We start from the raw sequence: 23,656 nt of genomic DNA on the forward strand, positions 1-23,656 counted from the left end.
TTATCGAAATGTAGGTGTTTCCATTACCAGTTTTTTTTTTGCAATATTTGGGTTGTGCACAATTTTAGGGGTAATGAAAATGCACCTTTTGTCAAAGAGTGGAGATGAATAGTGAGAAATGCATGAATGTAACATACACATGTAATTAAAATATAATTGCATTTTATATTAATGTGTTCATTATTTCAGAAGTTTATTGTCAGCAGACATCTTCATGATTTTCAGAGCTGCTTCGCCTTCTTCACCTGACTGTCTATAAGCAGAGTCCAGGATAGATGCTCGGTGATGTGCACAGCCAGGCCCTTGAAATTGCACACCCTCTCCACTAAAGTCCCATTAATCCTCAGAGGGGTGTAGTTCGTCTGCTGTTGGAGCTGTGTGCTTGCCCATCCGCGCCACCTGAGTTCTGTTTGACAGGAAGTCCATGATCCAGGACCACAAGGTGGAGTACATCCCCAGGTTGAGCAGCTTGGAGTGGAGTGTGGTGGGGACTATAGTGTTGAAAGCTGAACTAAAGTCAATGAACAGCATCCTTAAATAGTCCCCTGTGCATTTGTCCAGGTGGGTGAGAGTGGTCTGCAGTGCCTGGGAGATGGTGTTGTCTGTGGATCTATTTGGCTGGTAAGCAAACAGAAGTGGGTCCAGAGATTCAGGGAGGGAGGCACAGATGTGCCCTCTGACCTGTGCCATCCTTTGTTTATACAAGGAAAACAGCGTTGTGGTATGATATTCTGAGAGTAAAGTCTTTGCTGCTCCCTTTGAATTGTGTGTAAAAGTGTTATTCTCTTTGGTGGCACATGTGGCGTGTTGTTAAAAAGTTAGCCTAACTTTTTTAAGGTTGGCCTTGTTAAGCTCCCCCACCACAATGAGGGCAGTGTCAGGTGTTTGGCCTGGTGGTGACACAGCGCATCATGTAGGTCTGATAGTGCTGTGTCAGTGTCCACGTGTGGTGAAATGTATATGGCAGTCATGATGATCTTCCTCGGGGAGATAGAATGGTTGGCACAGGATAGACAAATGTTCCAAATCTGGTGAGCACAAGTTGGAGGTTTTGGTGTTTGGGGGTTGCACCAGTTGTTCACTGTAAAACAAACTCCTCCACCTTTAGACTTGCCTGATTTCTCTGTTCTGTCCTTGCGGAAAACAGAGAAGGACTCTGACGGTGATATGGCCTGGACCGGCACCAGAGGAGTGAGCCATGTTTGAGTCAGACAGAAAATGTTGCAGTTCCTCACGTCCCATTGATATCTCACACCAATCTTTAGCTAATAACTTTCATAAATATGATCCAAACTGAACAGATATAAGCAAAAGTATTTTTTTTTTAAAATCAGCTCAAAAGCCAATGGCTACATGGGATGGGTCTGCGGCTGGGTCTATCTTTCACATATTCTGTGGGAATTCAATTATTCATTATCTCGATTTTAACCTGCTTAATATTTATCTGGATCATAAAGTGCAAGCTTATCAACACCTGGATGTATTACCAAACTATTTTACATTTAACTACTGTACTCATTCACTGGAAACTGAGCTCTTAAAAGTATGGGTGGCCTGCAGCTCAGTGGTGTGTCTAAATGTATCCTGCTGTTGCTCACCGGTGCTACAATGATAACTTCTGTCAGGAAGAACTCAGTCAGTCATGCAGAAAACATCAGTCACAGTCAACTACATTTGACAGACACTATTCTGAAGACAGAAGACTGAAATCACACTATCACACTGGCAAACTAGCCGGTGTCTTTTTTAAATTATCATGCATTATATTTAATACCAAAAGTGAAACACAATATGACTTGATGACTGAAACGTCATCCACTCTTATTATCAATACTAATAATGGACACACTTGTAAAAAAAATAGTTAAAATCAAAGTGCAATACCCATCTATAGTAGTACTAATACTGGACAAAATGTTGCTTTATGTCTTAATGAGAAAGATTTAACCTGTGGTTCAGACCTACACAGAGCACTGAAACACAGTTGCCAAACATCATTAACGCTCGTTGCCATGTGACCAAGCTCTTGCAGGTTAGATTTCTCCATCCAAAGATAAATGGCTCCTCAGTGGTGATGAAACATTAGAAACACTTGCAGCACCATGCAGAAGGAAATCAGAGCAGTGAAATGCTAAAAAATATGTTTACCACCACAAACCTTTTGCCCCTGTGCATGCTGGGACATTATAATGCAATTACAGGTCTGCAACCACATGATCAGCAGCGAGCCAGTCAAACAAAGAATGATCAGGATTTTACAGATAAGAATGAAAGGTGATGTCATAATCAATCCTGCAATTGGATTTTTTTAGGGGCCAATTTGACTAAATATGAGCTGATGTTACTCTAGTTTGAGAACAGCTGCCTGGATTAATTAACCCTTTAAGTGGCAAAGTCACAAAATGGTGACAAGCACCGGGCCATGTCTCCAGAAAGAGAACTTAAAGATCCACCACAAAACTTTTGCAGTTTTCTCAGTGGTGCTCCCCCTATTAACGGCTGATTCGCCATCCATCTTGCTTCCTACCTGCACTGTGAGATTTCTCCAATTAGTAAATGATTCTCTTGTTCTGTCTCTTTCTTTTCCTCTCTTTTTCCAATAGTGTCTTCTTGTGTTTCCTTTGCTGGGTGCACATTCAAAACAACTTGTGTGTTTATATTCCATAACTTTCACTAGACATATATATATGTGTGTATGTGTAGTGAAAGTTGCCACAATATAAAAATTAGATTAGTAATTTTACCGACAAACTCTGGTGTGCCTTCAAAACTTTAGGAACTCTGGCGCCTAAAGGGTTAAGTCACATCTGAAGAAAATAAGCCTGCAAATGAGGAAAAAAAAAAAAAAAAAACAAAGATGCAAAAGCATCACCAATATTTTGCTAAGGCACTTTAATGGATGTTTCAGTTTATTTGAAGTGGGTTTTAGTGAACTACTTAAAAGCACTCTGTGTCACGGACTCTGAGTTTGGGAAGTCAGATTTAATCTCAAATTAAAATTGAGACAATTAAAATTAATTCCTGTGTAGGCAATTTGTGATATAAAAAAGGGAGATAAATGTAACATCAGTCAAATAATAATATGTAAAAGTATGTCTAATCACTAAAAAACACTACTGTTATAGTTCTGTCAACGATCAGACATCAGTACATAAGTAATTTGCATCAGGCGCTTTACAACAATCGCTTGTGTTTGTTTCGTTCGAACAACTGAACTGTATTTTGAGTTGATGAGGAAAAATGTAGCCTGTTTCCAAAGGTGCAGAGTTTAGACATGATACAGTAAGACTGTAATTATTAAACTAAAAAGTATATTTTTAGACTACATAGAACTATTCCCTGCTTTAATGTATACAAATATAATTTCATTGTTACATTTTGTGTGTCAGAATGTGGTACTTACAAAATAAACATTGTTTTTTTTATTTAAAAGTCAGAAATAAGAATATCAAATGATATTTTAGATGTTTTATGTGATTTGATATAAATGCCAGCACCTGTGTAAATCAGCAGATGAGAAGATATAATCTCATATCATTAGCTGACTCCTGAATCATTAAAATAAAATGGTATCATGGCAGAATTTGTGATATCAGCAAAACGAATCATTGATCATTGAATGAATATAATATTATATCAGAACTAACCAGTAAGAGCTTCATATAAACTATCGACACCTGAAGTCTCTTATGATGTGGAGCAAAACAGGTGTTCTTCAGTTGAGAACGCAGCACTGTGGTGTAAAATTCACTATTTAAGGTGTTTACTTAAAAGTCTTGATATAGCTGTTTGGGATGTAGAGGAATTTCTTGTCTGGGACCTGTTGAGAGTACCCATTAGCTTAGCTGCTCATCAAATTTAATTAATTTTCCTTCAAACTGAGCACTTTTTGTGACAATATAGTAGATTTTATTCCAGTTGATGCTTTTATCTGTGTTTGTGGGTTACTTTTAACCATAGCTGCGTGTGTGACTGACCAGGTGTGTGTTGATGGACTGCAAGCCGCTGACAGTCCAGTCCACTTCAGGCAGCGGGGATCCAGTTCCATTGCAAGTCACCGTCACATTGTCACCCTCCATCACCAACACACTGCTGTGGCTCACACTTATCTCCGGTAAATCTGAAAGTACACAGATGCAAACACACACACACACAAAAGAGCGTATGTTCACATTAATATATGCCTGTCACTGTTGGCGCATATATTTTCATACCAAATCAATTAATCTCCTTTTTCTAAACATAATAAAATGAGCACATAGGAAATGGTGGAACACACACACACACACACATGCAATAGATGTCCCAGGGGATGAGTCACCGCAAGGAGATAATACCAGACAGCCTACAGCCTCTGTCAAAGTCAACACTCTGCTCATCACATCAGATTCATACTATGAACTCGTTACACTTCCTCCTCTTTCTATCTCAACTCGTCTCTCTGATAGTCCCTTTAACTCTTTTCTTCCATTTTGCTTGTCTTGCCTGTTCCCCACTCTCGTCCCTTCCTTTTCCCTCTAATTTCTAATTTTTTTAAACATCCATCCTCCTCTTACCACAGTTGTGGATGTACATGTTGTGCAGTCGTATTTTGGAGGCTCCGTTCCTGCAGTAGAGCTGCTGTGTGTGAAGGCCCGCCTCCCCTCTCTGCTGCCACAGCTGGATCCAGCGGATGTCACAGCCACAGTTGAACACCACTCCATCCAGACGTCTTGGAAGAAAATTGAGAAATGACACGATTAATGAAAGCAACAGAATTTACAGAAATCACACAAACAAACTGGAGCATCATAAGCAATTTCAAGAAAAAAAATAAATAAATAACATAAAAAAGCAAAGAGAAAGGCAAAGTATTTGTAATGACATCAGCGCCAACCATGAAATCAAAGCAGTTAAAAGGTAACTACATGTGTAATCATTTTAAACCAAAAATGCTTTTTAAATTTCCTCCAGTTTTCTTCTTTGTCAAGCTTATGTTACTCAGAATGCAACTCAAAGTCCAACAGTTTGATTGGAAACACAAACATTAACAGTGCCTTGTGTTGCCTGGAACATTTAGCCCCCGAGCAGGTCTTCAAAGTGGTAATCTCACTCTTTTCTCACCCCCCCACCCACCTGGTTTTCATTATCTGTACATACTATCAGATTTGATTAGTTACCTCTGGAGCCAAAAAATGTCTAATGGCTCCAGTTTAAAGTGAACTTAAGTATTTATTTCGAGGTCTGTTTGTTGCTGCTATACCTCAGAGATTTTATAGTAAGTTCTGAACACTTTAAAAGCACAGGTGATCCACAGCTCAATAATGAAATTAAAAATGTAATTAAATTAAATTAAAAATACTTTATTTATTCCAGAGGAAAATTACAATGTTGACATAGTTTTTTTTTTATTTTTTTTTTTTTAATGAAAACAATGTTCTGAAGGGTGATGGCTACTGGCAGGACTGATCAGTACCTTTCTGTCTTGCATTGGACCTGACGAAGCCTCACACTGTGTAAAGGAGAGGAATCATCCATTATTTTCAGCAGCTTGTGCAGCATTCTCTTCTGGACAATCAGCTCCAAAGGCTCCAGTTATTCTCAGCACAGAAAAGTCAACCTTATCCCTTCTTGTAGCTGGCTCTGTGTTGCAATTCCAGTCTAGTCTTGTCCAGCTGAACTCCGAGGTACTGGTATTCCCCCACCACCTCCACCTCTTCTCCCAGGATGTAAACAGTGCTTCTTTTTTTTTTACTCCTGTTCCTCCTGAAGTCAGCAATCATCTCTTTTTGTTTTGTTGGTTCAAGATGAAGTGATGGTTTTTACACCATCCCTCATATTGGCTTACCAGTTCTCTGAACTCAGCTTCTTGTCTGCCACTGACACACCCCACAAAGTATTTCTGCAGATGACAGGACTCAGTTGGATTGGAAGTCTGAGGTGAACAGTGTGAAGAGAAATGGTAGGAGTACAGTCCCGCGTGGTGCTCCAGTGTTGCAAACTGCAGTGTTTTTCCTAGACAGTCATAAATCCAAGAGGTTGTGGAGGCATCCACCTCGGATTTATGGAGCTTCTCACATAACAGAGCAGCTGAATTGTATTAAAAGCACTTAAGAAATCAAAGAACATGATGCCCAAAGTGCTGCCTGATTGGTCCAGATGAGAGTGGGCTCTCTGATGCAGGTAGATGATGGCACCTTCCGCCTCAAGCGATATGCCACTGAATCTACTGAAGAACATTTTTCAGCTCATTAGCGCTGTCCAGACCTGATCAGTCTGATCCCCCTGTAACCTAAAGCCGGTAATCTTTTTCATTCCTGACCACACATCCCTCACGTTTGTCCTGCTGAAGCTAACTTTCTAACTTTTCCTGTAGTCCTCCTTACACTTCTGCACCTCTCTTTTAAGTTGTTTTTGTGTTGTCTTCAATAACTCCCTTTCGCCCTTCCTGAATGCTTTCTTTTTGATGTTTGGCAGCTTGTTCAGGTCACTGGTGATCCAGGGCTTGTTACTGGGGAAGCACCTCACTGTGTGGACAATACTGTTCACACAGAAGTTGATATAATTTGTCACACACTCACTCATCGTATTAATGTTGTGTCCATGTGGTTCACAGAGGACATTCTGTGGTCTCAAAGCCCCTCTCAGAGCATCTTCAGTTTCATTAGACCAGGTTTTAATAGTCTGTGTGCTGACTGGCTGCTGCTGAACGATGGGCTTGTTGGTGAGAAGAACCAGATTATGTTCTGATCTTCCGAAAGGAGACAGGGCAGAGGAGCTGGATGCATTTTCAGCATTTGCATAAAATAAGTCCAACGTCTTACCTTCTCAGGTGGAGCAGCTGACAAACTGTTGGAATGTTGGTATTGTTGCAGAGAGGGACAAGTTGTTGAAGTTTGCAGAGATTGCAATGAATGTGTTAGGATGCTGTGTTTGTAGCCTAGCAATGACACGGCTGATGATTTCACAGGCTGTGTCTGCAGCAGTACCAGGTATGAGGTATACCGCTACCAGAATAACAGAGGTAAACTCTCTGGGTAAATAATATGGAAGGAAACTAACGGCTAGCAGTTTGATGGCCCTTGTGCAGATCTTCTCCTTTACAGTGACATGTCCAAGATGGCATAAACAGTGGTTAAACAGCTCTGCAATTCCACCTCCCTTTAGCTTTCCACTTTTCCTATAACAGTCTGCTCTTATTGTCTTAAAGCAGTGTGCAGACTTTAGAGTTTGGATGTGTTTGTGCAGCTATATCTCAGTGAAGCCCGTAATTCTACATTCCCTGTATTATTTTTGAGATCTTGTTAGCACCTCAAGCTCATCCACTTTGTTAGCTAGCGATCTCACATCTCCCATCATAACGGTTGGAAGAAATCATTTGAATTTCCACCATTTTTCTCTCTGCTTTGCTCCTGCCCTGCATCCTCATTGCTCCCTCTTTAGTTCTTTTGGGATTTGGTGTTTTATTTCACTGATTATCTTGATTTTGGAGAGCTTAATCAGTTGATCCTACTGGTAAACAACCCTTCCGTTGCCATGGAAACTCAACATACCAAGTCTTGAAAGAGTCTAAAGTACACAGAGAAATTACTTGAGCAGCACAGCCTCCTAAACCAGTATAAAAAAAGTCTTCTTGAAAAAATAATTTGACAGTAATTATATTCAAAGACAGTTGGGCTGTATTTTAAAAATCAGGACAGTATGGTCAGACCCTCTAGAGCAGGGGTGGTCAACGTCGGTCCTCGAGAGCCACAATCCTGTAGGTTTTCCAAATTTCCCTGCTCCAGCTTCATTCAGTCCCTAAGATTACAGTCACATTTTATACAATTCTTAGGAAAAACACCAAGAAAACCCACAATTTGTAGCCTAATATATAGTGAAATATTAGTGCCGATTTAAAATTGGAAACACCTGGTAGTTTTTATACATATATATATTCTTTTTTTTTATCTGCAGCAACAAGTTTTTTGTGCTAAAATAGAAACCAATTGTCTGGCTAAATTATTTAACAACAAAGTGGGTACAAAGCAATGCTTACTTAAGATTTTATTAAAGCAATGGAAGCACAAATTATCTGAAATGAGAGACTGAAAATATTGGATATTATGGTAATCACGCCATACAACTGGCAGTTTGTCTTTCTACTTCACACAAACAGTATGATGCTAAGAAAAATTGGTGTTCTCTTGCAACAAAGAAAAACACCAGAAATATGGATTGATGTTGTTTTCAGCTTAGAGTTTGATTGTAAAATGAATGAAAGACTTAATCATATCCCAAGAATTACTAAGACTTTTTCAAAGTTACAGAAAAACTCTACAATTTCTAGTCTTTGGTGAAAACATCCATTTCAGTATCAAAGCCAATATCTTATCAACAGCTATAGTAACTATAACTCCAACTATATAAATGCATGTTGATGACAACCAGTTTTTCAACCTCAGAGTTAAGTTTAGTTAATAACACAACATGGTCCACTAAAAAATGGCACGTCCTTGTTGGGTTTAAGTGGTAACATAACTTTTTTCAGAACTGATCACGATTAAAACTACAATCCATTATTTTTATGACGACTTTCGCCTTCGCGGAGGCCATTTACATACAGTTATTCTAATGACCACTAGAGGTCGGATATTTCAAGAGAATTTTAGGCCCTGCCAGTCTGTATGAACAGACAACCAGTGGGAACGTATCTGGAGAGAGGAGAGTCTCTCAATTTTTGCTCATCTAACATTCACATTTAATGTTTTGGCAGATACTTTTATCCAAAGCAACTTACTATGTGTGAAAACAACATTCAAGCTTCAGTGTTTTTAATCCATTTCTTTCTTTTTTTTTCCCCCCAGTAGCCTAGCTGTGGTTCCAAGAACACATAAGTATTTTTATAAGAGAAATTGTACCTGGAAGGTGTTTCTTAGGTTACTTTCAATAACCTGAAATGTTTGTTTGTGTGTGGAAAAAGGCCAAATAAAATATCAAAAGCTAAAAAAAAATAAAAAATGAAAATTCTGTTTACATGTTGGCAAGCCTCTTCAATTCAGTGCCTTGAGGCCCAAATACAAGGCCGAGTGAATATAATAAGAATAAAAAGAGAAGTGCAAGTAAAAGCGGGTTAGGTGTATTAGAGGTATAAGAGGTATCGAGAGGCGGTGTTCTCTGATTGAAGGTAGAAAGGGGATGCCTCTGTTTTGATAGCACTTGGTAGCTCCCCCATCATGCAACCATAAGAGAGAGAAAGAGAGAGAGAGAGGGAGAGAGAGAGAGATTATTGTAATGTTTAGTTCATATAGACAGTTACTCTGAAATGTAAAATTTGAATTGGATTTGCATTGCCATGGTGCAATATTACAGTTATTGTTCATCTTTAATGTTATATGGGAACACATGATGCATTTCCCTCATGAAGGAATGAAAAAATAAAACATGGCAATTATTCACAATTTCAAATGGAAATTTCCACAGCAAATGAATAAGCTAAAAATTATAGTTCTGTCTGTAGTTCTGTTTTAAAAAGTGTTATAAAAAGATATGTGAATTGATCCTTACCATTATTTTCCCCAAGCAGCTTTGTGTTGCATCAGACAGAAACAGGTTTTTGAATACCCTAATTGTTTTGGGGTCTGGTTGTCGTGTTGTTCAGGGACAGCTGAAAATGTTCATGAATTTGGGAATGTAAGTGCTCTCAGCGGGTTGCATGTTGTCCATTAATATGGAAAGTAGAGAGCATAAAAGGCTAGTCAGACAGTATTGTGCGATACCACTTGGGAGTATCACTGTAGACAAGTATGAACGTTATGTATGTGACAAATTGTTCAAACAGTTTTTTAAGTGCACTTCCCCCAGATTCTGCTTAAATTAATCATTGTTCAGAACAGAAATGGCTGATGTAATTATTATTCCTGATATATATTGTGATGGATATTACATATGCTATTAAGCCTACAACTGAACTAGTAGATCTGTAGTGTAGAGAAAGTACAAGATGTTGCCAGGGCCTTGTACAACTATTTAGGGGAACCTGGCGACTGTTTACATCTTCATACTAGAAAGAAATGTTCTTACTGTGATAAGTTCACAAGAAGCGAAGAGTCATTACGAGGCAAGAAAACCTAATTCACAACATTGAGCCTTACAAGCTGCTTAACAGTCTTCGTGGAGACATTGGTGTACATTCTTTATAGCCTTTTTGATAAGATATTGTGTACAAATACATTAGGTCTCCTCACAGCATAGTTCCAATCTTACATTTTCCTAAATTTAAAACTTTAATTAAACATTTGCACCTTTATAGCATCTGAGGGATGAATAAAGCTCTTTTTATAGCTCTTTTTATATTAAAAGTGATGATAGTATTCGGTTTCCTAATGTTTTCCAAAAGTTGGATCCATTTGCATCAGCAGGGAAGAGGAAGAGCAATGAGAGGCATTTAGATGAGATGAGTGTCATAGGTCAGGGCAGCGTTCAGACCATCAGTCTTACACTGCATTAGCTGCCGACAGGTATCATTAGGTTCTACTGTGCATACATTTTATTCTCGTGCCGATGTGCAGCAAAGAGCCCCATTATTCAACACTCTATGCCACCTCCACATTTTGCATATGTTTCATTCAGAGGCTGTGATTGGCCAATTTATTCAAGATGAATGCACATCCAAATGCCCTTGACGGAGGTCAATAAGATACTGCAGAAAGCATGAATAATGTACGGACAACATCCGCTGTATGAAGTCATGGGAACGGACTCCCGTAGCTCTACAGCACACCGGACCTGATACGGTAGTTAGAACAAAGACTCTTCACTGTATGACTACTTTAAGACCATCATTAACCCATTATAAACTTTTTTTTTTCTCTCTCTCTCTCTCTTTTGATTTGTTGCCAGTTAGTTTAAGTTTGCTGAGCAAGAAAGTCTTGCAACAAAAGCATAAAAAAGAGCCAAAGTGGAAATTCCTGGATGTTGATCTAAGATCAACACTGGAGATCAATATTTCTACTTTGGGCATTTAACCACCTCTGACCAAATGTTCCTTCAACTCCATCCTCATCTTGTTCAATAATGTAAATCACAAACTGATTTATCAAACAATTAGGATAAAAAAAAAATAAAAAAATAAAAAATGGATTAACATTTAGGCACCGTGTACACAAATAAAGTTTCCATGCAAAATGCAGTTTTCTTTTGCAATTTTTGAAAACCATATAATAATAAAGAAATAAAAAAAAATACAACATTTACACAACAGCAGAATGAAATCTACAGGTGTCTCCCAATTCAGACTACAGTGGCTGCAGAGTGTCCTCTGTAGTCTACACACTCCGAAGTCGGCTTAACGTTCATGATATGGGACAGCCTACCTAACCAACAAGAATTTTACAAAACTTTATTAAAACCTAAAACACACTCTTCTGAGCTCGGTTGCTTATTCACCACAGTCTTGTGCGCAATGGGAGAAAAGAGACTGCGAAGAATGCATCACCAGCCACCTTCGTTTGAGGCCATACGAAGTGTGAATTTGAAGGGTGGATTCGGAGGCTCCTTCGAATTCTGTGAATTGGGACAGTGCTTGGTGCACCACAATGATGTATGTAGCCGACAAATCCGCACTTCGAAGTGTGCAGACCCTGAATTGGGACGCACCCTATGTCCACTCAGTAGAAAATCCAGGGGACCAGAAACAATGTAGTACAAAAGTCTGCAAAAAACAACAACAGAAGCTTTGTGTGTCAACCGCTAATTGTCTGGCGCATTTAACCTCCGTGTCTTCACTGATGGCATAAATACTCTACCAGAAATAGATTTTGCTTCAACAGACCAAATAAATTATAAAGATTTAGCAGCACAAACATGACATGGAGGTCCGCCAATGTTGCTGATGTGCTTTTCGTGGGTTAAGCAGAGTCTGAGTGCACAAGTGCAAGATGACGTGAACGTCATTGTCGTCAAACGATTCCACTTCCTGTTTACACTGACTGGACTCGCCTTACTTTGTAGGAAAAATTCACTCTGGAGGCTGTTGTCAAATCTTTATAGTTTTATCCACTCAAAACTCTACTTACGTGGAAACGGAAAGCCAGAACACAACTAAACTTTTGCGTTTTACTGTCTCAGCGTTGTGGTGTAAACAGGGCCTTAGATTTAATGTTTCCTGGTGTTTTCAAAAGCTAAAATTTGTGATTTTAGCTGGTGAATATGTAAAGTTTGAAATAAATAATAATTAAATAATGTGTGGAACTTCTGCATAGTAGAAAGTTAAGATAACCAGTAAGGAAGATTACATTCAATGAGCATATTATATTTCAAATACACCAAACAAACCATTTAGAAAGCACAATGCAACTCTTACAGACTTAAAGTGATAGAACATGACCAGATTAAAACACTTCCTTTGAATCAACCTTGTTACCTTAAATTTATCGTAACTGTCTCAGATTAGAACCAGAGTACAGATTGTATTCAAGGAAACATACAGGGAAAGACAGATCACTTTCTAAGGTGTGGAAGAGATTCTCAAGGTTGAAAAGGTTTTCATTTAATGCTGAGCAAGCAAACCACAAGGGATCGAAGCTCAGTGGAGCAGTACGGCCTGGGCTTCCCTCTTATGATGTAATTATGGCCATTATTATTAATAACCACCACCTCCATACATTACCCGGTATGCCTCTGGGCAGAGCGGATTTACACCTGTACAGATGCTATATTGAAATAAGAAAATCCCTGCATTTCAAACACATGCCATCTAGACAACAAAAGGAAAGAGTAACAGCTCCCTGACAGCTGGAAGTTGATAAATGCATGAAGCAGGGCACATTAGACTTTCAACGCAGCAAAAGCAAACAGCAGTGTGACCCCAGATAGAGAGCTAGCAACATGGTGCTTCCTTGAAGCTGGCTAACGATCCACCCTGTGACTCCAGACGAGAGGTAATGATCACCACCAGAGGCTGTTTTTCCTGCAAATGTACACACAGGTGCTTTGGCTTAAGAGTTGTGGATCACAAGCAACAATAAGCTGCATTGCATTGTAGCTCGCTAGCTTTGATCTCCACTCCTCTCCTTACACTGTTGTCGGGAATTACCTTAGATATTTAAATTCTGTATTGCTTGATAAATCACTTTGGCTTCATTTCAGTGCAGTAGCTGAGCTCCCGGGTTTGACTGGGTGTATGGTAATCTTGCAGAAAGCAGTGTAGTTCGCTGTTAAATGTTCTGATTGTCAAATTGTTTTAATTTTAAAGTGCAGTTACGTGCTACCATTTACAGCACTGGGAAATTGTTTTCGAGTCACCCCCATTTATTAATTTACTGAAACCTGTTCATAAACGTAAATAGGAATACAAAACAGAGCTCAAAAAACAGAGTTTGTATAGTTCTAAAGTTTGGTTTGACCATTTTATTGTTTAATACAGCCTGAATGCTCTTAGACAAGCTTTGTTGTCATTACTTTAAGCAGATATCAAAATGATCCCACACTGCTTCAATAATATTGAAGTCCAGTCTCTGTGGACCTCTGTAAGACTGCTGCAGCCCTTTTTCAATCCAGATCTTGTGTCATCTGACATACCTCGACTTTTTGGTTTCTTGATAGGCACCCTTCTATGGAGCCATTTCTGAAGGCTTTGCGCACCGTGCTGACATAAGCTACGTTTTAAGCTAATGAATCTTTGGAAATCATCGAGTTAGTGCAGAAATTGTATTCTATTCCTCTCAATCTATGATGTCTTTATTTTTAAAGGAGGTGCAATAAAGAAATGCAAACAAATTGTGTTTTGCGACAGGCTGCGTATATAAATATCCCTTAAAACTAAATTTAAATGTGGTTCTTTAACAAGTTCTCTGTTAAATGAAGATGCAACACTGCTTCATTGCAGTTACATGTCTTTTATGCTTGAAATTTTATGAAAATAGCCAGATTAGAGAAGTGGACTGAAAAAAGGAGTCACAAGAAAACTATTGTAACTATTGCTCAAGACCACTTTAAAAGATGACAAGGAAGTCTGGATCCATTGGAGCAAACTACAAAGGGGTGATTCAGGTCCATTGAACAGAAGGGTTAGTTTTATCAAAATGAGCCAGGAAAGGTTTATTCATTAATTTATTGCAGTGAGTAATGGTGCAATAAGTATACTTGGTACTGCAAAGCTTAATAAATTAATAACGGTGAGAATATTTCTTCATTTTCATCCAGTCTGACTAAATATAAGCACACCAATCATTTATCAAAACATTTTATGATCCCTTTGTTATATTGAAAACCTTTTCTCTCAAAAACAACAATTTTGCCTGGCAAATGTGCCTTCTATCACAGTAAACTACACACTGCACCAAAACAGAAGGCAGAATTGCATGTCATATCTTTTTTTTCGTCTTTTACTTTAATAAAGTCACAGCACCCTGTTTTCGTTGGTGCAGAGCACTCGTTCTTTATTTCTTCTCCGCTCTGCACTTCTTATAGACAACATGTCGATCAAACAGTGAAGCTTGTACCGGCGTTATTTTATTGTCATCATTATAGTGTGGAAGAGATATAATTGAGCTGTCGTGCCATCAGATTGAATTGAAGCGTGTGGAAGCAGCCGACTGACAAACGGGCATTTATTCAAAAGCAATGGGTTTAATAAACAGATGCAGCTGTGAACTGGCACACGACTGCTGCTCTACCTCTACCAGTAACATCCAGTTATTTGCAGCTTTCATGGTGTAGCAGGAGGTTGACAGATGAAATGAACAAGTTAAAATGAATCAGTGGGATTGATTTGGAATTAAAAATGAGGTTATTTAATGTCAAATGTCCAACATGAGCATGTTCCACTGATCCAGATCTGCCAGCTTTTTCCACACCATACTAAACGCGTATTGTTGCTTCAGCACACAATCTGTCGTCTCTCCACTTCATCATTCTCATGCTGCATCTTCGGGTTATGTCACGGACAAAGCAGGTGGCTGTGAATGAATAAATCATCTTTGCTTTTGTGTAAGGTTGCAGCAATTTGGTCAGTTGGTGTCCCTGCAGGCTTTCTCTGCCTGATACTTTTTTTTTTTCCTTCAGCCCACTAAAGAATAATTTGTCTGAAGAGCCAGACTTTATTTTGGCTTATCGACAACTCCACCTGCACTGCAATCATAGAGGAGAGAGGCGACACTCGAGTCAGGTCAGGAGAAGCTGCAGGTAGGGAAAATAGAGGTAGAGAGCAGAAGCTTTATAGTTTGTTTTTCTTCAAAGTTTAGCAGAACACACGCGTTTTAGAGGGTTGATATTCAAGTACTTTGACTTTTATATATAGCACCGTCTTAAGGTAAAACATAAACTAAACCTGAAATGGTCATTTATTTATTTATTTTGTCTCATTGTGTTCATGACTTTGTTTCTAGTCAGTTAAATTATTGATTTTGTTGTCATCAACATGTATATGGAACTACTGAAAATCCTGACCAGCACATCTGTTGGAGCAGTTTGGTGTCATCATAAATACTTTTTAGAAATTTTACAACATAATTGCATGAAAAACTGTGCCGACTGAATTCATGTTAAGTTGAGTTATGGTTATAACTCGACCTGGCCATTTAACTGGACCACTGTCCGGGTCCTGAACATAGAGCTCAGGAGGGAGTCGAGTTTTTGACATCAAACAAGACATCCTGCCGCTTCTAACTTTTCATCATGTACTTTTACCATTCTACATGCATTTGGGTGTAAAAACCATTCATTTCAATTTTAATATCTGTTTCTTGCTATATTGGCTGGTTAAGCAACATATTTTTCCCAAGGAATTTATTTACTTTTTTTTAACTGCAATAGATGGATGTATGTAACATGATAAATAGCAGCCTATAGTACTTTGCTTCTTTTAATGTCATTTACAGTATACATTTTTGTAACGAACATTTGGATTTAATAGTTTCTACTACAACAAAAATAGATTCTGTTAAATGAAATTATTTAATATAAAAAAGGAAAAAATGTTAATATGTTAGCTTAACCCTTTCATGTACCAAGCAAATCCTTTCCTTCCAGGTTACAGGAGGTTTTGTTAAGCTGATTTTATCCTTTTTTATTTATTTAACATTTTATGTGACAGGGACGGACCATATAAAAAAAAGAAGACTTCTAAATATGCCAGATTTAGGCAAAGGGCTAATTTACATCCGTTGTCCCTAGGCAGCTCTTACAAAGGCTCCCTTTTTTTTTAATTAAACAAAAGGTATATGTGTGTACTGTACATATAGGCTAAAACAGAAATAACATGAGTTCCCCACAATGTTCTGTTACAAATGATTAATCAGTATCACCTGCCCATAAAGTGTACTTAACAGTTTTAGGTTGTCTTCTCATCCGGATTTATCAGATTTTTAATTCATCAGCAGGTTCCTGGTTTTGATCATACGTCAACAAAGAAAAATCCATTTTTGCAGTGAGAGACAGAAATATTTGACTTCGCGTTCGCTGCTGAGAGCCGGGATTAAAGAGGCTCTAACAGAATAAAAGGGATTGAGGATCTACGTTGCTTCTGGCAGATCAAGCCGGTTACTGAAAAGGAGGAATATTTCCTCTTTTTGTGGACCAGACAGAATGAGCTTTCTCGAAGACTGACACTGTGGCTCGCTGCTCCTAACTCTTTCAAAACGACCTCCGAGCATATTAGCCTGGGAGCTGCAGCGGCAAATGTTGCATTTAGCCGGCCCCTTCACCCTGCTGCTGCTGTCTGGCTTTTGGCTGGCTGGGCTGTGCACCATGCCTGCAGTGGCTGCGGTTTTTTAGCTAAAGGGCATGCAGACAAAGAGGCAGATCCGATTATCTGTGTCTCATTCTGAGGCAGCACACAGCACACGTCCATTATGCAGCTTCAATGTGATGATGGAGCCTTTCACAGGAGCCACAAAAGATTTGAGATTATTGAGATTCCCCCTGATAATTTTGCTATTGTTTGTGATAAAGATATTGCAGGGAGTGCAAATTATCTGTGAAGCCAACCTGCCAAACAAAGCTGCGGATGTGTACTTGTACTTCACATGAATTGATAATTACTACCTGACACCAGACTTGATGTACACTGACTGGTTTGACCTATATGATAATATGAACTTTCCCAGCTTGGCTCCTAAATATTGCCTTGAACATGTTCAAAGTTGAATGTGGCGAATGAGATCCAAACCATGAGAGCTAAACCTGAAACCGCATATTCAGATCCTGTGTAACATGAGACAAGCCTCCATTTTAACAGATTATTCCCAAACTGCTGCATAGCACTTTTAATTGAGTGAAACATGTTTTTACAGTCAGTTAATTATGTTTAAAGTAAGACTTTAAAGTAAGAATCGCTTTGTACTATTCTAACTCAACCAGCTTTTGCTGCTTTGATAAAACTGTGTGATGTTTAATGTGGATTTTTTTTTTTTTTTTTTTTTTTTTTAATTTTCTGGTTAACAAGTTTGAACTGAACAAATTACCTGTTTTTCAGGGGGGTTTATTTATTTATTTTTTTTTTGGATAATTGGTATCTGCCACAGCATGAATATAGCATTCTGTTATAATTTTTTAATAAATCTTGATTGACAAAAACATGTACAGGTAATTGAAGAGAACCTTGAATTAGCCCTTAATGAAACACAATGAATTAATCATTGAGGACATTGTTATTTAAAGCTCATACAGACCTTCTATGTAATTCCAGGCTTAAAAATCATGTTATTTTCATTGCAGATCATGTATTGCAGCTTTTAAATTGGTTCTCTTTCATTGTGAAAAAGAAAAAAAAATTGAATTACAATAACATTGCCTAGAGTGACTGAGATAACACGGTTAGCGTCACCGTTGAGGCAAAGGGCTGCGCTCTCCTTTCGTCACATAATACGGAAATTATTTCAGCTGGTTTGATCTTCCTCTATTTACATAATATCTGTGTGACTGAGCAGCATGGGTGGGTACTTACCATTGATACTACATTGTGTATTATTGGAATAATTAAAGGCAATAGCTGCCCAGTGAGCTTGTTTTATTTGCCATGATTGGCACTTTCCAAGCTAATATGGTGTTGGGTGAGCACGCTGACATGGTGAAGAGAATAATGATGTCAGGGCCACGTTGCACTCTCTGGCCATGATAGAGTGACTCATTTCCTATTAGCGAGGCCTGATTCCACATGGTTTCCTTCTTGCATAACACTGCAGCCCACGTCTGTGCCGCCACGCCACTCCGACTGGCACCTCTTAACCAAACACACCAAAAGGAATAGACATAAGCCCTCACCCCTCATCAGCATTCAGTAGGAAACACGGGCATCACCCTGGCCCTGCTTCTCATGTAGGACAACAAAGAAACCATTCGTACGCATCTGAAATGGTTGCTTAAGAAGAAATAGGATTGCACATCAGAGGAAATCAAGCCCTGTGAGCTTGAAGAGAGATTTGGTTGAGGAAGGGTCTGAGCTCGGTTGCTATTTCAGTTTGTTGCACATGATGAAGACTATGATTTCAGCTCATTTAACTGTGCCATAACCGTGCTTTTCTCACATACAAGTGTTAACTAAAACTGTACTTCACATGGAATAATAAAGGGCTTTTAATTAAATCTTCATGCCAAGACTTTAGCATTCCTTCAAGATGGATGCCTACAGAAACAGGTCATGGAGTAAAATAAAATTCAGTAACAGTAAAGGAGGAAATTGAGACTACTTTTGGCAAGTATGGTTACAACATACTTTGCAGATGAGTAAGTTTAACATAATATTTGCTATTAGCAGTGGCTTAACTTGGGATTTGCTCTGTGGGGTGGGTGGGCCGTGTGCAGTGTAACTGGGCTTTTAACTTTGTTTTTTAGATTAGATGAATGTTGCTGTAAAAGCCCACTTTTAAAAATGGACTTATTTTTGAAAGTCTCATTTATGCACCACTTTTTTCCCCAGACTATGCCGCTGCATGATCACGTGATCACACCCTGGCTTATGTGCCAGGACTCAGCCTAATTTAACCCCTGATTATTAGTATATACTGGCAGGTATTAGTGCATATGTATTGACAAATTACAGAATCACAATCTTGAACATAAATTCAGGCTAATGCTTAATATTAACCCTCATCCAGGTCTTTCGAGGACTTCTTTAGAAAACCAAGTATTGACAATTAACAAATTTATAAAGAATAAAACTGTGAAAGTTGGACACAGAAAATAAAAATCTGTTTGATAAAGATGTTGGTGTGGAAATATAAATGCAGAATTGAAATGAACAAAATATTCAGGACCTCAAACCTGAGGTTGTTTAGAAACTAGGCTGTATTTGACACTTTATTAGCATTTATTTACTGTAATCTAAATACAACTTCAGCTTTAATAGTTAGACAGTTGTTTTTCTTTTTTATTTTTAGTAGACTTGTTTAAAGTGTTTAAGGGTTCCCAAAGCATGAGCCAAGCTAAACAAATTTATTCCATCTAAAATGCTCAAGTGAAAAAAATTGGAAGCATTTTGAGAAAATTTCAGCTTTGGATTTTCAAGCTCTGTTGCATCAAAACTATTACACAGACCATGGACTGAGTTGCAACATAGACATTCTGAAATTACAAAAATGCTGTGAGAGTAAATAACATTACGATTCACAGTATATAAAATATTTTTTGAGGCAAAAATGTGCTCTTCTGTAGTCTACCAGCGGTAGAACAGTGACTTCTAATAAGTCCTTCACACAACCTCACCAAAAGAAAAATGAATAAACAATCCTAAATATTCTTTTAAAATACACTGTACACTATTTAAAGATGTGGAATTTTTTTGCAAAGTTCAAACACTGCAAGACTTAAAAAGAGCAACTAAGCATTAAACTTTAGTAGTGTCACAGCTGGATAGCTGGTAAGACAACAAAAGTGAAGAACTCCTACGTTCCAGCGAAGAATGAGATTTGCAGCCCAATTACAGGCACCGTGAGGGATTCAGAGACCCATCTGCCTCTGATGACGGCCCACAGTGAGGCAACACTTGTTTAGCTGAGGCACTGGGGTCTGGTGTAAGCTGCGTTCAGCACAGAATGAACAAAAGGCATCCTTTATCAATGGTGTGTCTTGTGAGTGGAAAGAAGTTTTAAGCTCAAGGATTAAATGCGAAACTATGACATGCATGTGAGAGGGGCTTCCCCTGTGTTCTACCGCTTGAAGTGTAGCTGCAGGTCTTCCCAGATCAGCATTGTGCCATGCTCTCTAAGGACCTGCCCCGCTTCTACCTCTGAAAATAGCACAATAAGCAGGTCTGCTTTAAATAGTCTTGTATCACATCCTGATACACCTCAGTTTTGTATGCCAGGAGGCTCATATGAGCAGCAGCAGTGTTCAGAGCACAGCCAAGGTTCAAATGATGGACAGTACTGACAGGTGTAATGATGTGTAAATTACAAGCAGGTCGACATCGCAATGTTCTCCCCCGGTGGTGTCGGAGCAAACTCATTTTATAAACACAATGATCGCTAAAATATTCATAACAAACAAGAAATGGGGTCAGACTCCCTCCTCCTTCCAATCCATTAAATTTTCTTTTGAGCGCATTTATTAAACCAGCAAATGACCTATAAGATCCCAGAGCCACCGTGCAGCCTATAGGTTTGTTCTTTCACGTGTGCTCAGACAAATTGGAGTATTTGTACAACACAGACAGGAATTATAATGACTTGCAGTGACAACAGTTTGTATCGAGGCTGGTTGAGCGCAGAGAGCGATGATAAAGTGCCGCAATAAAATACAAACAAAAGTCAGCAAGACAGATTGGATGAGACTTACAGCTCGGAGAGTTGGAGGTGCTGGAAGAGCTGCCATGACAGAGTGGTGAGAGGATTCTTCGACAAGTTTCTGTGGAAGGAAGAGAAAGAAGAAAGAATGTTAAATTAAATTATATGAATTATTCTTGGTCATGTTTTTATTTTGTTTTTTTCATGCTTGTTTGAGAAAAACAAATTGCAAAACTCACTTTGGGATCATTTTAAGTTATAAATTACATTTTTGTAGTTTCTGGAATTCCACTTATTTACATCTGCGTCAGAAACATTCAGATCTGGATACTTTTTTTTACCCCAATCTGGAATCTGCACAAGGTATTCACACCCCATCTCTGCCCAGAAACAACTAAAGTTCATCACTTTCATTTTGGAAGTCTATCGGATTTAAATCACTTGGACGTGGGATTTTCTTATAGTTCTACAGATTTTCTGGTTTTCCAAAGCCAATCTTTTTTTTTTCTTTTTTTTCTTTTGTTTTTCAAATCTGGGCTTTGGATGGACCCTTCTTGGGAAGTTAGAGATTTGCCTGTAAACACCTTAGAACATCCTCCACTGTATTCGTTATAGCACCCTGTGGTGCTTACTGTGAAACATGATCCATTCCCAGAAATCAGGAGTTACACTTTCTTTCTTAGTTTCTGTCTAGTCTCCATGCAGTCACTGTTGCAACTGAAAATCAATGCTTGTGAAGTGTTGATAAAATAGAACCTACATGCAGAAATCAACCTTAGGATTAAGGCAGGTGTAGTAACTAAAGCTTTGAAGAAAGGTAGGACACCCATGATAAAAACAATGACAAACCTGGATGCATAGACATGGATCCAGCAATGAAGCATGGAAACCAAAGAGTGTTTTGCTGAAGGAGCCAATGACTAAATGCAGAGCAGGTGTGGCACCCAGAAACTGGATCAAAGCCAAAAGCAAAGAACATAAGACCAACCTTACGAAAACTAAGAGATTAACAGAACATGATCCAAAAAAACCAAAAGACAAAATCCTCCAAACACAAAGACCCACATACTATGACAGTACTATCTGAGTAATGAGCAGCACATTTAACAGATCACATGATGTATCATACACAAAACATATTTCTTATCATAATGAGTATTGCTGTGTAATCGTATTACCACCACAGCATGCCAATATATTTTAGGCCCTTAGACTTTAGTTTTTTAGTTATTTTTTTAAATAAAATTGTAAAATATCTAGAACCATGTTTTTGTTTTGTCATAAAGTGTTATCACTATTTGTAGAACAATTAATTACTTTTACATGAAATGTGTAAAAACTAAGTTTGGATATTTTCTGAAATGGCTGCGTTTTTTGGAAATGGACTAAATCCACTAAATCTTTGAAAAATATAAATAATAAAAAAAATTAAATAAATAAAAAAATTGCCACCTGAATGCACGAGCCTGGAAATAATGCAAAGTGCAACCGACAAAGAGAAAGGTATATGCCTGGCTGAGTGGAGCTACAGGGCTTAGCATACTCAATAAAAGAAAGTTGACCCTTTTCAAGTCAAATATCTCTATTGACTTAAGGATCCCCTCTGGCTCAGGAAGCCACGAATTTCAATAGCAAATATCCAGAAACTTGGAGGTAAAATGACCAGAACCGTGAATCAGGCATATGTGCATACATTTAATAAATAATACAGCATCTTTGTCAGAGCCTTAACACAACATTTAAATTATAAAACATCATGTAATATTAAATTTTAATGAGTCTATTCAGTGTCTGAGTACTCTATTACATCATGAGGAAAAATATGACACAATCACTTGATCATAAACAATTGTATGTTTCTATGACAGATGGCTTAGGTGATACCTCTGCTTCCTCAGAAACAGACACACTGCATGTTATTGTTGCATTAAACAGCCAGGCTTGTGTGTGATCCGTCCAGACAGACTACAGTTAAAAGTAAAGTGTTTTAATGGATTTTTTAACAAACAAATGCAATACAGCTATGTAAAAACAAGTTAGGCATCAAAATGGAGCAAATTTGTCAAAGAAAATCCAAGATCATTCAGTAGTATGAAAAACATTTTAATATTTTAAGGGAGTTTAAATGTGAAATGTTTAATTTATGTACATGGCTAAACTTGTTGTCTCTTTCTCTCACACAAACACACACAGAGCCGAGCCAGTAGCAGGTTCATTTGTATGGGAGTCCTATTAGATACTCTTATAACCAGACGTGTCGCCATAGCAACAGAGGGCTAAGGATGTTGCAAGTCTGACTTATTCCCTGCGATATCACACATCCAATCACACATCCACATGCAAATCCACAGACAGGAAGATTTTTGATAAAAAATAAAATAAAATAAATAAATAAAAAGTGAAGTGTGTATTGAAGGCACACATCTTTAGCCTCTCAGCATAATTGCCCCTAAGTCATAGTCATTTGGCTAAATTGTGATATCTTTCTAACTGTATTCTCCAAATATTCCTGACTGGCTATCCATCATTACCTATAAATCCTTAAAACATGATCTAAGCAAATAAACTATGAAGCTAATGACATGCAAACATACAGATATTTTAACCAGTCAAATATTATTACTGTGGAATGGACGTTAGCACGACTGCACTAAAGATCCTGCGTAAAATTTCACCTCACAAACCGAACTGAATTACCCTGTAGGGGTAAATAAAGTTGTCTTTGACTTTGACTTGACAAAGAATGCCAGTGTTTCCAAATGAGTGTCATTATGCTAAGACTGAATATATTACACGACAGAGAGGGAGAGAGTGAAAAGGTGGACAAGTAAACAGCAGCTCATTAGACGATGTAGACCAGGGCAGCTCAAAGCTTGTGTCAAATCAGACACACAGACACACACTAAATGTGAAGCCAAAATAGACACTTTAGACCACATATAACCAAATATGAAAACAGTGTGTTAGAAATAGAC

The 23,656-nt window shown here is 38.2% G+C and overlaps 1 protein-coding gene across 3 annotated transcripts in view; it reads right to left on the minus strand.

Annotated features, from left to right (window-relative positions):
- ntrk3b (neurotrophic tyrosine kinase, receptor, type 3b) overlaps positions 1 to 23,656 on the minus strand; it is a 226,373-nt gene that overhangs the window by 110,773 nt on the left and 91,944 nt on the right. For all 3 annotated transcript variants that reach the window (XM_041985427.1, XM_041985437.1, XM_041985419.1), the window contains exons 4-6: positions 20,734 to 20,802; positions 4,557 to 4,711; positions 3,978 to 4,120 (exon numbers count right to left, since the gene is read on the minus strand). In XM_041985427.1, coding sequence (XP_041841361.1) covers positions 3,978 to 4,120; positions 4,557 to 4,711; positions 20,734 to 20,802 — 367 coding nt within the window. The remainder of the gene's footprint in view (positions 1 to 3,977; positions 4,121 to 4,556; positions 4,712 to 20,733; positions 20,803 to 23,656) is intronic.

The sequence above is a fragment of the Melanotaenia boesemani genome, chromosome 1, assembly GCF_017639745.1.
Source record: "Melanotaenia boesemani isolate fMelBoe1 chromosome 1, fMelBoe1.pri, whole genome shotgun sequence".
NCBI lineage: Eukaryota > Metazoa > Chordata > Actinopteri > Atheriniformes > Melanotaeniidae > Melanotaenia > Melanotaenia boesemani.